We start from the raw sequence: 15,959 nt of genomic DNA, 5'->3' as shown, positions 1-15,959 counted from the left end.
TAAAGTTCCTTCATCCCTACATTCCTAAATGTAGAAAATAAATTAAGACTTCCTAAAATTGTCTATTGTTGCAGTTCTATTTTATAATAAAACATTAAACCAAAGAATGTAGTTCTTTTGGGGGGGTTTCTTTGGGGTTTTTTTTGCTTTTGTTTCTGTAACTTTTATTTTCAGAAAGTCAAATAAATGATATCTTGGCTTTAGTGGGTTAGATATACCTAGATACTGGAACTTAAAAATGAATTGTGGGGATTTCTGTAAAACAGTATGTACAATTATGTAATAAGGCTTCCTAATTTAATTCTCAAACAAGTTATAATCTTCATTATGACTGCCATTAGTGGTTTACCTGAAGACTTATGAAACTGACAAAGCTAAAATCCTCTTTGCCACCAAAATTACAAACATTAAAAAGTTCAAATATGCACATGAAAGCTGCAATAAAACTCTAAATTTCTATTTTTACATGCCATGATCCAGACTGTACCTAACAAAACACAGTACATTTATATTGGAAAGTGGGGTCCCATTTATTTGTAATAAAAAGCTGAATCACAGCATTCACCAGAGCAAAATTCAATAGCAACCTGCACACAGGCCTCAATTTCACTTCTTGCCAAAACCCAAATAGTTTACATAAAAATAGATATACCCAGGTTACCATATACATTGGTATATGACCAGTGCTATTTACATTAAAAACATTGCATTGCATAATTCAAGAAATAGCATGCATATTATTTTAAGGTGAAAAATGCAGTTATAGAACTAAGTTTGTATACCATGATTGTCCCAATATTTACTAAAGGAATAATATCCAAAGGTTTCTCGTTTACATCTCGTCTTCCACACCCAGCCATTAATCTTAAGTATCACATAGAATATACCATTTTAGCAACAAGAAACTTCTGAATATATTCTACTGGCATATTAAACTAAAGATATGGACACATAACCACACTGAAAGGTTTGATGAAAATGTATGAAACAATCCCAACATTTACAGTTTTTCAAATGTAAAAAACTATTTGGATCATCTTAAAGGAGCACTGAAGTCCTTTCAAAGTTTAATGTCACTCTTCAGACAAGTACATATATAACACACTTCTAGAAAGGAACATTCTTTATCATTCTGAACGAATTAAAATGTAGTGCATTAATCAAAAAAAAATTATATAATTGTCACATTAGATGAAGTTTTTGCCATTTCCTCAGGAGAATGACTCTTTATTACTTCTTTGATGAACTGTTCAAGGCCAGTGAAGTAACCTTGGCATTGCCATGTATCATTATGAGTTCCATCAGGAAAAATGGCTAATCTCTTAGTCCGAGATGGGGAGAGTTCATAAAGTTGCTTCATCATTACTGGTGGAATTAATTGGTCAGACAGTCCAGAGATGAAAAGAGAAGGCATTCTGCATTGAGAAATTTTTCTGTAGGACAAAAATTTGTTTTTGTAGCACCATAAAGGAAGGTACCGCATTGGAAAGAATGAAAATAAAGTGCTGGCCATATGTGGTATGCTTAAAAACGTGTTCTCCACCATAATGGCTGAAATCCTATGTGAATTTTCAGAAGCCAAATGTATAGCCACTGCTCCTCCCAAGGAACGACCAAAAAGAAAAATTTTTGTTTTGTCAAGGTCAGGTCTAGTCATCACATAGTCTAGCACAGCTTCAGAATCTAAGTAGAGTCCTTCTTCACTTGCTTCTCCTTCACTTTTTCCATATCCTCGATAATCAACAAGCAAAAGATTAACTTTGAGGTTAACCAACATAAGCAACGCATTTGGTAACCTGTGACCTATGTTGCCTGCATTCCCATGAAAATAAATTATGGTTGGAGAATAGGGTGAATTGTCTCCAGTATATCTTATCAAAATAAGATTCAGACGCACTCCATCTTTGGTTCTGATAAAAATGTTTTCATGTGGAATACCAGTGGGCATGGGAACATAAAGTCGTGAGGAAGATGGCTGTTCTGGAAAATAAAGCAATACATCCTGGAATTTATACAGAATACCTGCTATTGATATGAATATTAACAAAAGTAAGATAATGCCTCCATACAGATGAAAAGTCACTATTAAAGGTAAAAGAGAAATACGGCAGAGAGCCCAAGACCACGAGGCCAAGGCTATTAGCCATCTTTCAACAAAGTTCCACAGCATCCAGGACTTTTCCATTGTAGCTCTCTGTAAGTGTCCTAAAGAAAAAAAGAGAGACACATTATCAGTAATTCAACATATATCTCTTATTCTAAAGTTAGGTCCATGATATATAAAATCATGGGACTAGATGAATCCTTGGAACCCTACATCAATCCATCCACAAAAGTGGTTGCTCTAATTTCCCTTCTACCTTGTTGTCAACAGTCTCCTTTCTCCCTCCAGTGCTATAGTAGTCATTAAATTATATTCACTTTTTTAAAATGTGTGCTTATTTACAGCCACGTACTTTCATTCACATATTTTCCTTGATCTGAGAGAAAAATAAGTTGATGCTATGTTCCCAACATTTTTATATACATGTAAGTAGATCAGCTGTTTTCATTTTCTTCAGATAAATACCCAGCAGTGGAATTCCTGGATTATATTGTAGTTCTATTTTTAATTTTTTGAAGAACCTCCACACTGTTCCTCATGATGGCTGTTACCAATTTACGTTCCCAATGGTTCCCTTTCTCTACATCCTTGCCAACATTTATTATTTCTTGTCTTTTTGATACTAGCCTTTTTAACAGGTGTGAGGTGATATCTGTTTTGATTTGCATTTTCCTGATGATTAGTGTTTTCATGTACTTATTGGCCATCCATAGGTCTTCTTTGGAAAAATGTCTGTTCAGTCCTACTCCCCTTTTTTAATTGGATTTTAAGCTATTGAGTTGTGAGTTCTTTATATATTTTTGAATAATAAACCCTTATCAGATATATGACTTGCAAATATTTCTCCCAAAGGTTACCTTTTCATTTTGTTGATGGCTTCCTTTGATGTTCAGAAGCATTATAATTTGATGTAGTCCCTCTTGTTTATTTTTGCTTTTAGTGTCAGAGGCAAAAAATCATTGCCAAGTCTTGTATTAAGGAGCTTACTGCTGTTTCGCTGTTTTCTTTCTAAGAGTTTGGTGGGTTCAAATCTTACATTAAAGTCTTTAAGCCCTTTTGAGTTAATTTTTGTGCATGGTAAGTTAGTGATCCAGTTTTCCCAACACTATTTATTGAGGAGATTGTCCTTTCCCATTATATTCTTGGCTTGGTGGTTATAAATTAATTGATTATATATGTGTGAGTTTATTTCTGGGCTCCTATTCTGCACATCTGATTTATGTGCCAATGCGATACTGTTTTGGTTACTACAGTTTTGTAATATAGTATGAAGTCAGCGAGCATGACTGATGCCTCCCACTGTTTTCCTCTCAAGACTGCTTTAGCTATTTTGGGTCTTTTGTGGTTCCATAGAAATTTTAGGATTATTTGTTCTATTTCTGTGAAAAATGCATTGGAATTTTGATATGAATGCATTAAATCTGTAGATTACTTTGTAGTATGAACATTTTAAGAATATTAATTCTTCCCATCCATGAGCATGGAATAGCTTTTCATTTATTTGTGTCTTCAATTTCTTTCTGCCAAAAAATTGTCAATTTTCTTTTTCACATTATATAAAAAATTATAATTAAACAAACCAGGACAAGAAAGAAAAAAATATATTCCTCTCTACCTGGAGGTTTTCACAGCTAAACATAAAAAAAGTATTTAAATTAACCACTAGTTTCTAATATTGTATTATTTTCAAGAAAAGTTTAATATTCTGTCTTTCACATGATTAAAAAAAAATTCAGATTGCTAACATAACAAAATATGTAAAATCTTTTATACAGTCCTTAATGCAATTTCATACTAGTGAGTCAAGATTAATTGCTATGACATATTGATAAGGCCAAAAACAACTGAAGGATGTAAAAGAAGCAGAAATTCTGTTTGAGAACCAGAAAAAAATGAAGAAAGGAACTTAAAATACTGCTGAAAAATAAAAATGATAAAAATAAAATACAGAAAAAAACCATCAAAAGTAAAATTTTTAATCAAATAAAAAATGTATGGATGTTGTCTTAAAATGGCAAGAGGTAAGATATGTTATACAATTTTTTTTATACAGTAGTCGTCTACTTATATATTTACTAAGTTTTAAAAGACATTATATTCTCTTTTACTAACAAAACTATCATAAAGAACTTACTCTTACATTTGATAAATAATTGTTAATGACTGATTTTTTTAAATGTACTGTATGCCATAAACTAATAAATGTGACATTTTGGTACATCATATTAGGTTTAAATGTTGAAAAAACAACATCAAGTTAAATTAGATTGGCTATAAAGACGAGTTAGATGATTTAACAGATTCAATTTTTCACTATGATTTCACCAAACATATTTACTACTTCGTTAAACACAGATTTTCAAATTTGAACTCTTGCTCAAATTACTCTGAACATAAACTAACAGCATAGCATTTTTCTGAACTTTCTCTGAAATCAACAGTGCCACCCAGTTGTAGCAAGTTTTATTACAATGAGTACTATATTAAGCTAGAGAAAAGCAGGTGTGTCAGGTAAACAAAAACCTAAGCTTCAAAACTACAGAAGCAATACCTAAGCACTAGGTGTCAGAACTGGTTAAAAATCAGATTGAAAGAGGCTGCACTATAGCAGCCAACGAAGCCAATTACAATAAATACGAAATAATTGTTCGAGGTCAATAATAAAGGCCCTTTCACAATCTATGACTGCTATTTATCAATAGCTTAAAATAGACAGGGCTACTCTACATTCCTTTGTTGTTGTGGATAATTCTCAACAACACATCTGGTCACTTAAACTTTTCATCTAATATTTAACTAATTTTATTTTATTTTCTTAAATATAAGCAATATCTTGAGTGATTTTTGTATGTAATACACCGAAGGTACATTGGGGAACTATGAACACACACTGGCATTAACTTTATATATCATATTAAAAATTTTTGTATAATGATTAGGATTAACAAAGTTTAGGATATAAAACACAAGTATACTAGAACACAATACTATTTCAAAAATAAGTCATTTAGGATATTTCTTTAATAAAAATTTTTACTGTTTCCTTTTCTTTTTTCTATAGTCAGGCCAATCATTTGTGAAAGGTGATAGAATATCATTTATATGGCAACATAATAGGAAAACAAGCCACTAAAATTCCATCAGTCTTAAAGTCTGTGCTATTATATGTTTTCAGAATAATCTTGGGTTTATCACTTATTTCCAGTCTGAATTTTTTTTTTTTTTTTTTTCAGTAGAATGAGAATTTAAAAATGCCTACATATAAGACTGGTCAGCATTATCAAATAAAATTTTAAAAAGCTATGGATATATTAACTTTATTTGCTTTGTGACTAAGTATTTCTGGTTTTACTACTAGATTCTTAACCTTGTTCTGGTCAAATTAACATCAAATCAGACACACAACTATAAGAAAAAAAATCCTGAAATTTCATAAGAGCATGCTAACGCACTTCAATAACCCAGATAATTAGGAGTTTGACTCAGTTTTCAAATCTAAGTTTTTATATTAAAAAACAAACAAACAAAAAACCAAACACTAGATAAAATATAAAGCTCCTAACAGCTAGTCAAGGCATATTTTGAAATTCAAACCACACATGCACACACACAGATAAAATCTACATAGTTAAAAATTTTAATTATTCAAACTGAAAAATAAATTTTTAAGTAGCCTCTTTAATTTCTAATTTCTACGTACAATATTGAATTTAAATCTATTAGACCAGGAACTATATGTTTCTCTTTTTCACTACTGTATTACCTACTGGGTAGTATAACACTTTACAGATACTCAAGACTAAAATGATTTTTAAATAAACAACCCAGTAATATATCTGAATTATTAGACTTCTAAGAAAATATAACTGTATTCTGAGCACTAGGCACATATTTTTAAGAGTGGACATAAGAAAAGTTGCATATTTCAGTCCATTATTGGTTTTAAAAATCGTTATTCAACTTGCAGTTTTCCACAAATCATTCTTGAAAATCACCTTAACTAAATGATTTTGTGATAAATAAACATCATCTTACAATGGATTGTTAAACTGTGAAAGTCAGAATAAAAGCCAATTTATTTTGAAGAATATTAAATGGAAGTAAATTTTAAGGAAAGGTTAGTAAAAACTGCTCTGTAGTGTCTATGTCTTCTCTTTAATACATTCATGGCACATCGGTGGTCTAGAAAGAGACCTCTACTTATGGACTGCCTTATTTTCACATAACCCACTCTGCAAATAATTTCTGCTCCCTAGTCTTTATCATCAGGGAACTAGAACAAGCAAACTTAACTTGGGAAGAATTTTTTTATTTACTAAATTTGCTGAAATAATCAGCAAAGTACAAGAGCCATCTGCTGAGATTTATAAACAATTTCACATATACCCAGATAGTCAATGTAAATGAATAGTGTCTCTGATACAGTCCACTGCAGCGAGCAGTATGCAAGCTTTCCATTTATTTGGTCAATAAATTGAGTAAAGGGTTAACAAAAACCTTTCTCTCCATGAAAAAAAATTACCTCTGGCTAACTTCTAGCATGGTTTCCCTGGAAACCTCATAAAGGTGGGATATCAGATAGGTTTCTAAGCAACATTTTATGTGGTAAACATGACCCCTATTGGTGAGCTAAATCTGGATTGAGCAGACAGTGAGCAGGGCTCCACATGCCAAGTGAGAAGTATCAAGAGTAGCTTTTCTGAGTGGTACATAATCTGCAATTGACCTGTTCCGCTGCTGAATCCTGGACATAACTATGCCCATGCACTGTTACAAAAGATATTGTTTCTTGTGGAGCACAAAACAGTTAAGTCAGGAGGCGCCTATCCATGTGTCACCTTTTCACTAGTCTGAACTATCACTTGGGAACAATATGCCTGATGCTGATTTCTTGGGTTTTCTCTCTCGTTTCTTTCAACAAAGCAGGGAGAGACTGGTGCCAGGTATGGTCTACTGGATCTTGTGAGTGGGAATGTCCAGCTGAACCCAAGACCACCGCTGCTGGTCATGCAGAATAAGCAAGATGATTAGTTACCCATTAAAGTATGTCCTATGGGGCAAAATATTTATAAAATGCGTTGACAGGAGATATGGATTATTTGCCAGGTTCTTTTTCACGCTGAAATGCATTTGCTGATAACATCTTAGCACCATAAACAATCAAGAGGAATGGTGAGTTTCATATACTCAAAGTTGAATCAAAGTTTAATACTACTCAGAAGGGTAGCTTATAGGCAAAGAACATTAGATCTGTAGAACATAGAATCCAGTCAACATATCCTCTCATTTCCCACACTTCTTCTACATTACTATTAGGTGTTTAACCTTATGCCTCCATCTCAAATAAATACCTAATTACCATTTACTTGTGCCTTTGCCATGTTACCACACCAGCTCTCACATGTCAAATGTCTCAAAAATCTGTTGTACGTAGCTTTAACCACCCTCCTTAACTCCTTACTCTCTTAAGAATCTGATGTATTAGCTCTTATAAAGATCACTCATAAAAAGCAAACCTGACTTGCTAATAAACTTAATAGATTTTTCTTAATCCACACTAACGCCACACCCCTAAGTGGCACCAGACATTAATTCTTCCTCAGCTTCTTGTACACTTAAATTCCTGTTTTCTTTTCTGGCCCACTCCAATTTAGGCATTTTCCAAGGTCCTATCCTCTTAACTTCTTTCCCTCAGTGATTTCATTCTTTCTCATGGTTCCAACTATCATACTTGCGTATGAATTATTTCCATTCTCTATGTTTACTCCACCTACAACTTCACCTTATATGTTCCTTGAATGCCTGATGTTTCATCAACACCTCAAACTTACCCAAAACTAAACACTTTCTCTTCCTCACCTAACAATTTGCATGCTTTATGTTAATTAGGAAAAAAAAAGCAGGTGTAAACATATTTTTTAAAAACATAAGTTTGATTGGGAGTCTCGATATATAATAACATAAACTAAAATTATGTTACAGTATCCAAAATAGGCACATTATTTTAACATGCACAGGTCTTGTATTTGAATTTAAAAAGTCAGTCTTAAAAATAATTTTTGTGTTTTTTTTTTTTTTTTTAGATGAAGTGGTTAGAGATGCCAAATTGAGTTTAGTAAGTTAAGAAATAGTCTACTAAAAGTATGATTAGCCCAGCTGGTGTGGCTCAGTGGTTGAGCATCGACCCATGCACCAAGAGGTGGATTCCCAGTCAGGACACATGCCCAGGTTGTGGGCCCGATCCCCAGTGGGGGGCATGCAGGAGATGGCCAATCGATGTTTTCTCTCATCAATGTTTCTACTATCTCTCTCTCTAAAATCAATAAAGAAAAAAATTGTTTTAATAAAAGTATGATTAATTTTTATTATAATGTACAGACAAGTAGATATAATTGCAATTGTCTTCCTTTTACAGGAATGGTTTTGAAGTATAAGAAACATACTGATGGCCCTGGCCAGTTTGGCTCAGCGGTTAAAGCGTCAGCCTGCGGTCCGGAGAGACCTGGGTTCGGTTCCCGCTAAGGGCACGTACTTCGGTTGCAGTTTGTCCCCGGCCCTGGTTGGTCGTGCGGGTGGCAGCCACTCGATGTGTCCCTTCATGTCGATGTTTCTCTCTCTCTCCTTCCTCTCTCTCCCTCCCACTCTATCTGTACAAAAAATGGAAAAATATCCTCAGGTGAGGATAAAAAAAAAAAAAAAAGAAAAAAGAAACATACTGATGTACCATATAAGCACACTGATCATACGAATGCAACTTAAAGATCTAGTGACAATCATCTTGAGAATTTTATGGTCCACATTAATTTTATTCATGTTTAGTGCTCCATATGCTTCCTGTCTTTAAGTATTAGCCCATTAGGACTATATAATAGCAAATATAACACTAAAAATACAAAAAATTTAAAGCTGTGAGGCTCTCAGAACACCATGTTAACCAGTACTAGCTGAGTGGTAAATCAACTGATAGGCACACTCACCTATCTTAATCACCTCATATTTGTATTCAGAGGATCGCAAATGGTTTCATTTCTAAGGAAAATTATTTAAATAACTTATTTTATAAGCTGATGATGTAAAAATAAAAGAGATCAATATCAAAGTTATGCCCAACTACAATGGCATGAGTTCTCACAATACAATGGCAAGTCCCCAAGAGAGTTCTCAAACCCATCCTGGACCACTTTAGTGGTCCCAAGGCTGGCTTCCAAGCCTCCTGAGATTCCAATTCATTCTGCCATAGCGAGAATGGTAGGGGCACCAAAAGGCAGAGGTGATTGTATTTTTTATCACCATGAACTCCAGGAAAGGGACGGTGAAATCAGTTTTACTTAAGAATGTCATTGAAGAAGAAGTTAAAATTGTTAATTTAATTATACTTCGACCAACGAACACCCTTTTAAACATTTTGTGTGACAAATGTTTGACAAAACGTGAAGACACACAAAGCACTAGGTGCTGTGTAATGAAATATGAGTTGTGAGCTAAGCTAGCTGCTTTATTTAGGTGGCAACATTTTGACTTAAAAAGACAATTAACAACCAGTTGTTCAATCATAGGTGTTGGGCAGACATTTTCTGGAAAATGAATGAAGTTGCCAATAGCTTCCCATGACATAGAGACTTTTCTGATTAAATTGTCATGGAGATACTAACAAGTAAAATTTTGAAGCCCTGTTAAACATGTCAACATTTGCAAGAATCTGCTCAACATGACAAACTAATGTTTTCCAAATGACCAATGGATGGTGTTACAAAATCAAGCATAGGTTAAAAACAACAACAAAAACCCAATGGATTTTAATGTAACAGAGACAACAAGTTCTTTGATATGGTTTTAGATTTTACAATGTAACTGACATTTTAGAAACTACCACCTGTTAAAAATTGTGGTATCAGAGAATATCCATAATTATCTGAAAAGACTATAAAACCTCCTTTTACAACTACAAATTTGTGTGGGCTTCATCCCCCCCCCATGTATTTTAATCAAAAACCACCTACTGTATAAGAATAAAACAAAAAATCTGCCTGTCTTCTATTAAGTAGACATTAAAAATATTTATAAAAATGTACACTGTCATATTCCTTGCTGTTTTCTAAAAACAGTTGTTTTGCACACAAAAATGCTATTATGTTAATATGTAATGGATTTTTACTATTATTTTGAAATGACAAAGTTTAATTTTATAAACTCCCAGTTTTAACTTCTAATACAATAAATATCTCTATATTTAGTCCACATATACAAAAATTCTGGAATAGTCCATAATTTTTAAAAATGTAAAGAGGAGCAGAAAATGTAAAGAGATTCCGCAAACAAAAAGTTTGGTAACTACTTTTCTATACATCCTACCGATATAACCTTATCGCCATTTTTCCCCCAGAGACCTGTCTTATTCAAACTTAAAATAATGTACTATGTTAAATCTTTTGTTCATTTAATATATACAGGTTACTAAAGCTTGCTAGATGCTGGAAGATAAATATCTTTAATAAAAACACCTAACATTCTTCAGCTTCCCAAAGATCATAAACATAAGACAGATAAGAAACTGGAGAGAGTATCTTTTAGCTTGGTCTAGGCCCCAAGTGAGGCTTTTATCCAGAGAATGCTGCATCTTACATTCTCAGATCACTACCTAAATCCACATTTCAATGTGGTGACCCATTTTGAAGTGGTTTCTTTGTATATATATATCACTCTTGGTTTTTTACTTTGGATTTAAATGTCTACATTTGTAGAAGGAACAGGTTACCTGAATAACCCCTGTCTCACAAATTCTATTTTACAGGTGATAGAAAAATAAAAGGTAGAGATGGAAAATAGGCATTAGATTATAAATAATAGTGTCTTTACTAAATAGCAAGTACCATAGAAGGTGGTAGCCCTGGTTATGTGACTTTTACCAGTAACTGCAAAGTTACTGAGAGACATTAAGTATGCAGCCAAGGTTATTTTTATTTATTTATTTATTTTTAATCCTTACCCAAGGACATTTTTGCATTTACCTTCAGATAGAGCAGGAGGGAGAAAGGAAGAAAGAGAAAAAAACATCGATGTGAGAGAGACACATTGAGCAGTCATCACCCACACGACCCCAATATTGGGGTGAGGACAAACTGCAACTGAGGTACGTGCCCTTAGTGGGAACCAAACCCAGGACTCTTTGGTCCGAGGGCCGACGCTCTAATTGCTGAGCCAACCTGGCCAGGGCTGCAGCCAATGTTAAAAACAGGTCTCTAGAAATCTCTGATGTGCAAAGATGTAGTGATTTTATATTTCAACTGAGGTTTGAAAAATATATATATATCATTTTTTAATCTTTTTTTTAATCCTCACCCAAGGATATTTTTCTATTTATCTTCAGACAGAGTGGGAGGAAGAGAGAGAAACATCTATGTGAGAGAGACACATTGACTGGTTGCCTCCCACACGACCCTGACCAGGGCCGGGGATGAACCACAACCGATGCATGTGCCCTTGGCCAGAATCAAACCCGTGACTCATTGTGACACTCCACCGCTGAGCCAAACCGGCCAGGGAGAGGTTTGTAAAATATTTTATTTATCATCCATTTTCATTCTTCTTCCCAGACCACTATTATCAAAGTAACATATTTTTAAAGAGCATACAGTTAAAGTTGTGAGATATAATTTTGGCTAAATAATCTTTACACTGAACAACAGACACAGTATGTTTTAGGAGTGTGTTATTAATGAGAGGGGAGAAAGAAAAACCAGGAAATAAGCATACAAGGAACTGACATGAGTTTCCAAGAACTTGGCAGTGCTTGTTCTGTGCTTTGTTAATGAAATTTAGGTTTGTTAATGAAACTTAGGTTATTCTCTCCAATAAAAAGCAAATGATGGCAAACAGTACATTAAAGATTAACTCCTTGTCTAGAGTAACAATCACCCATAACTTCCTCCTCGCCAAAGATTTCTATTGCTCTCTCCCTGACATTGGTAAGCTATTCGGATCACTTTACCCAGCAATATTTTACACTAAACATAAAAATAAAGAATAACAACTTAAATATATCAAGAACTAAAACTCAAATTAGAGTAATGGTACATTTTAACTATTATTGTCCAAATAATTACTAGAATAAATCAGACAAATATGTTGTTCTTTCAATTACAGATAAAAATGTTTTAATGACGGTAAAAACTATCTCACCAAAAACAAACAAAAAAACGTAAATGATAATTATTTTAATTATTTTTAATTGCAAAAGTTTACATTGTATTGCAGTGTATATTGATTTACTGATTTTTCCAATAGTAAAAAGTCTCTGAAAACTACAAAATACTTTACCTATATGTGAATTAAATATGAATTTTCCAAAGACAATATGACTCAAGGTTAACCAACTATAAATAAAATAAAAATGTCCTAAGTCATAAGTGAACTATTACTTTTAAAGGCCCTTAGAGTCCATCTCAAATTGATAATTTTAGAAACAGCTTGTTAAAAAGTGCTGATAGATTTAAAAACATACCTACAGAATAGAACAATGTGTGGGTTCAAGAGAAAGCTGTAAAAAGCAAATTCATGTGTCACTGCTAATATCTACATCACAGGGGAAGAATTAGTATCTCACGGTGCTCCTTAAGTACCCTAGAAGAATTCACAGCTTCCCATCAGATTTCAAGTAATACAGAACTCAGATTCAGCCTTCCTGACTGAATACATCTCTTCTGCTAAGCACTGGGAAGTTAAGAAACTATGCCAGCTGCACAGCTGAAATGGAAACACAAATAGCTGCTCTCAGTCAGTGTGTTGGAGACACCACAAAATAAATGATCTATTTCCCTGATGGTTACCCACATGCCATCAATAATGAAAAAGTGTGTATTAATAGTCCTAAGGGACAAATGAACAATAACTGCTATGGAAATGTTGGATAGTAATTGAATAGTTCAGAGAGCCTTTTAAACTGAGACTTAAATCTACTTGAGCAGATTTGTCAAACATTATACTAGGCAGCAACATACACTTTTGTGCTTTCTCCTTAACTTCGAGCATGGAAGTTGACTTGGTAAATGTAGTCAACTCTGACAGAAAAGACAACAGATTATTGTCATTTACAATTTATTCAAAAATTATAAATATCTATAAGAAAGGAAACGGTTTAAAAAAAATCTACAAGGCTAAAAATGAAAAACATGTTCCAATTAAGAGTGAATGAAATTCAGGAAGTTTCCAATTTACAAAAAAGGTAACGTTCTAAATAAAAACTGCATGAATGAAACTTAGAATTTATTTTCTTATGAAATCAATATTACAAAGTAGTAAGACTCTCAAGCCAGCTCATAAATGCATGAAATTCCAGTTCATGTTCTGGAAATACTATACCTTTACAATCCCAGTAGAATGTACTGCTAAAGGAGTTAACATCTATGTGAAGCAGTAACATAACATGTAGTCATGTATTAGAAGTCTATCATTTCAGAGAAAAACCTTAATTAGAATAGTTAGAACTAGAACCTTCTTTAGGTGTATTCTAAAATGGATATATAAGGGCCTCAGGCATTCCTGAGGTGACTAAAGAAGAATTAGAAAAACTTTAGAATCTGAGTAATAACTGAGTTCTAAATAAATAAAAAACAGAGAAATAGAAATAGATTCCCCTGAGATAGGCGACGATAGGGGAGATCACAGAAAAATGTTAGGTTAAACAGTTTCCTGTACTGGCCACTAAATCATATTGTTAACCCATGCCGATTTGTTCAGTAAATTTTCAAAAGGGGCCTGAGGTATGCCTGAGAAGGCAGGTGGTGTGCCAAGATCTGTATGTACATATATTCATAGACTGGCTTGCTTTCATCATTTCAAATTAATTATCAATGGGAGGCAGTATGGTGCAGTGGACAGTGTTTTCCTGCTTGGTCTGTTAATAGCTAGGTGGCTTTTGCCAACTCAACTTCTGTAAATATGTTTCCTGTAAACATGTAAAACGGGGTGAAACAGGTAATTACAAAACTGCTAAGATCAAATGTAATACATAGTATCAATAAATGTAGTTACTTCTATGAGGCAAAGTTTAAGGTACTGTCAGTGCAGGGTAAGTGAAAGTACAATTAGAAGTTCTGTTAGACTTGGATTAACTAATAGATAAAACTCACTGGGGAGTATCTGAGTATTTACACACAGAATAATTAGGGCAATGCCTTATTTTTCTGTCAAAATCCAGCTCAGGAAGCAGCTGCTTCAGAAAGCCTTCCCTGGACCTCTACTCCCTATTGCCAATGATTCCACATTCTGTAGTTTGTACAAATTAATGTGGTGGCACTTACTATTACAGGGTAACTCATTTGCTTTCCATAGGCTCTGAGTTCCTTGATGAGAGTGACTTCAACTTAACTGAACTCTGTATTTTCAGTAGGTAGCAGTGTCTGGCATACAGTAAGTCTCTGTAACAATTACTAAATTGTGCAGTCTAAGGATAATTATGACATAACACTTGACGGACAACCACGAATTCTAATTTAGCGGAATAAAATTTAACCTTTTAGTAAAAGATAGGTGATTAATCTAAGCATGCACACAAATAAGTATTAATCCATGCCAAGAGACACCAGGAGAGGATCAATGGAAATCAAACATCAAAACTTAAGCCCTTGTCCTCTTGTGTATTTCTATTCAGTTGCTATTACACGGTAAACATAAGCAAAAGCTATTGAATGAAAAGACTTGTTCTAGGTTATGAGACCTTGAGTAATGACACTAGCAATACAATTTGCAGAAAATAAATGTTCACAAAAATCAACAGCGAAATTGACTTCAGCTGCACGGGGGTGGTGTCGTGCTGGTTCTTAAGCACCCAGCACTTGCTGCCATGACATTCCAAGGTGTAAACCTGTTAGTGACGTGAACGGATCAGGGCTACTGCCTGCCTCAGACCCAGTAAGTGGGATTTTTGTTTCACTTTTCATCTGTGTGTGAAGGTGCGGGGAAGGGGTGGTTTCCATGTACTAGTGTGTACACGTTACTAGAAATACCACTGATACATGATTCTGCGATCGTCCGACACGGTCCCAGCAGGGCACCGGCGGGCCTTGGTGATCCGCGCGCCTTGAGTTTCCACAAGGGGCGTTCGTTTGGGTTTCCACCCGCCGCTCGCCAGGCTGCGGACCCGGCTCCTCCGGCAGGGGGGGAACAGGTCCCGCACGGCCCCGGGCGCGCAGCCCCACGCCCCGAGGAGGCGGTTCCGGACCAGGGCGCCAGCGAGGACCCGCCGGCCACCCCTACGACCCCCCTGGAATGAGCCGACCCGGCGGCTCGGCGGCTCCGTACCGCACTTACTTAGACCTGCTCGCATGCTGCGTAGTCGGCCGCGGACACGCAACCCGGCGCCGCGTAGCAACGTCCCCCCGTGCCGCTTCCGTCGCTACTCATCGTCCTCTTCCAGCCGAGGGGCCGCCGCCGTTGCCTCAGTCTAGCCCAGAGGTCCTGCGGCGCCGCTCTCGACCCTTCTACTTCCGGCCCACACTCGGTGTCGCCGGCAAATACCCCCGGCGGCTCCCACATCACCTGCACTCCGCCTCTTTCCTAATACTGGGAACCCGGTCCCCCCTCCTGCGCATGCGCAGAAATGAAGGAGGGGAGTCCCCGAGACGGTGGCTCAGATGGACAAAATACATCGGCTCCTGGACGCAGGCATTCGCGTGATTCCAGTGGGCTATCTCACAGCCTCCCAGCCTTCAGGGGCCATGGGAGCCCTCCCCCACCCCCACCCCGCATCTGAAGCTCAGAGCCCACTAGCTCTCTTTGCTGGACGCAGTTTTGCAGAAGAAAGTGTCTATTTTATAGGGTTGTTAGGAGTATAGGAGTGGTTTAAAACGCGTCTGTA

General features: G+C 35.6%; 1 protein-coding gene across 1 annotated transcript; it reads right to left on the bottom strand.

Moving 5' to 3' along the window:
* Positions 1-509: 509 nt before the first annotated feature.
* Positions 510-15,667, bottom strand: ABHD13 (abhydrolase domain containing 13). The gene is made up of 2 exons (XM_036250369.1): positions 15,413-15,667; positions 510-2,205 (listed from the first exon to the last, which is right to left on the bottom strand). Exons 1-2 carry the CDS (start codon positions 15,426-15,428, stop codon positions 1,172-1,174), a joined length of 1,050 nt encoding a protein of 349 aa, XP_036106262.1. The 5' UTR covers positions 15,429-15,667; the 3' UTR covers positions 510-1,171.
* Between the last annotated feature and the right edge of the window lie 292 nt (positions 15,668-15,959).

The sequence above is a fragment of the Molossus molossus genome, unplaced genomic scaffold (assembly GCF_014108415.1).
Source record: "Molossus molossus isolate mMolMol1 unplaced genomic scaffold, mMolMol1.p scaffold_m16_p_9, whole genome shotgun sequence".
Taxonomy (NCBI): Eukaryota; Metazoa; Chordata; class Mammalia; order Chiroptera; family Molossidae; genus Molossus; species Molossus molossus.
The sequence above is the reverse complement of the archived record's forward strand: the minus strand, read 5'-3'. Positions and strand labels throughout refer to the sequence as shown.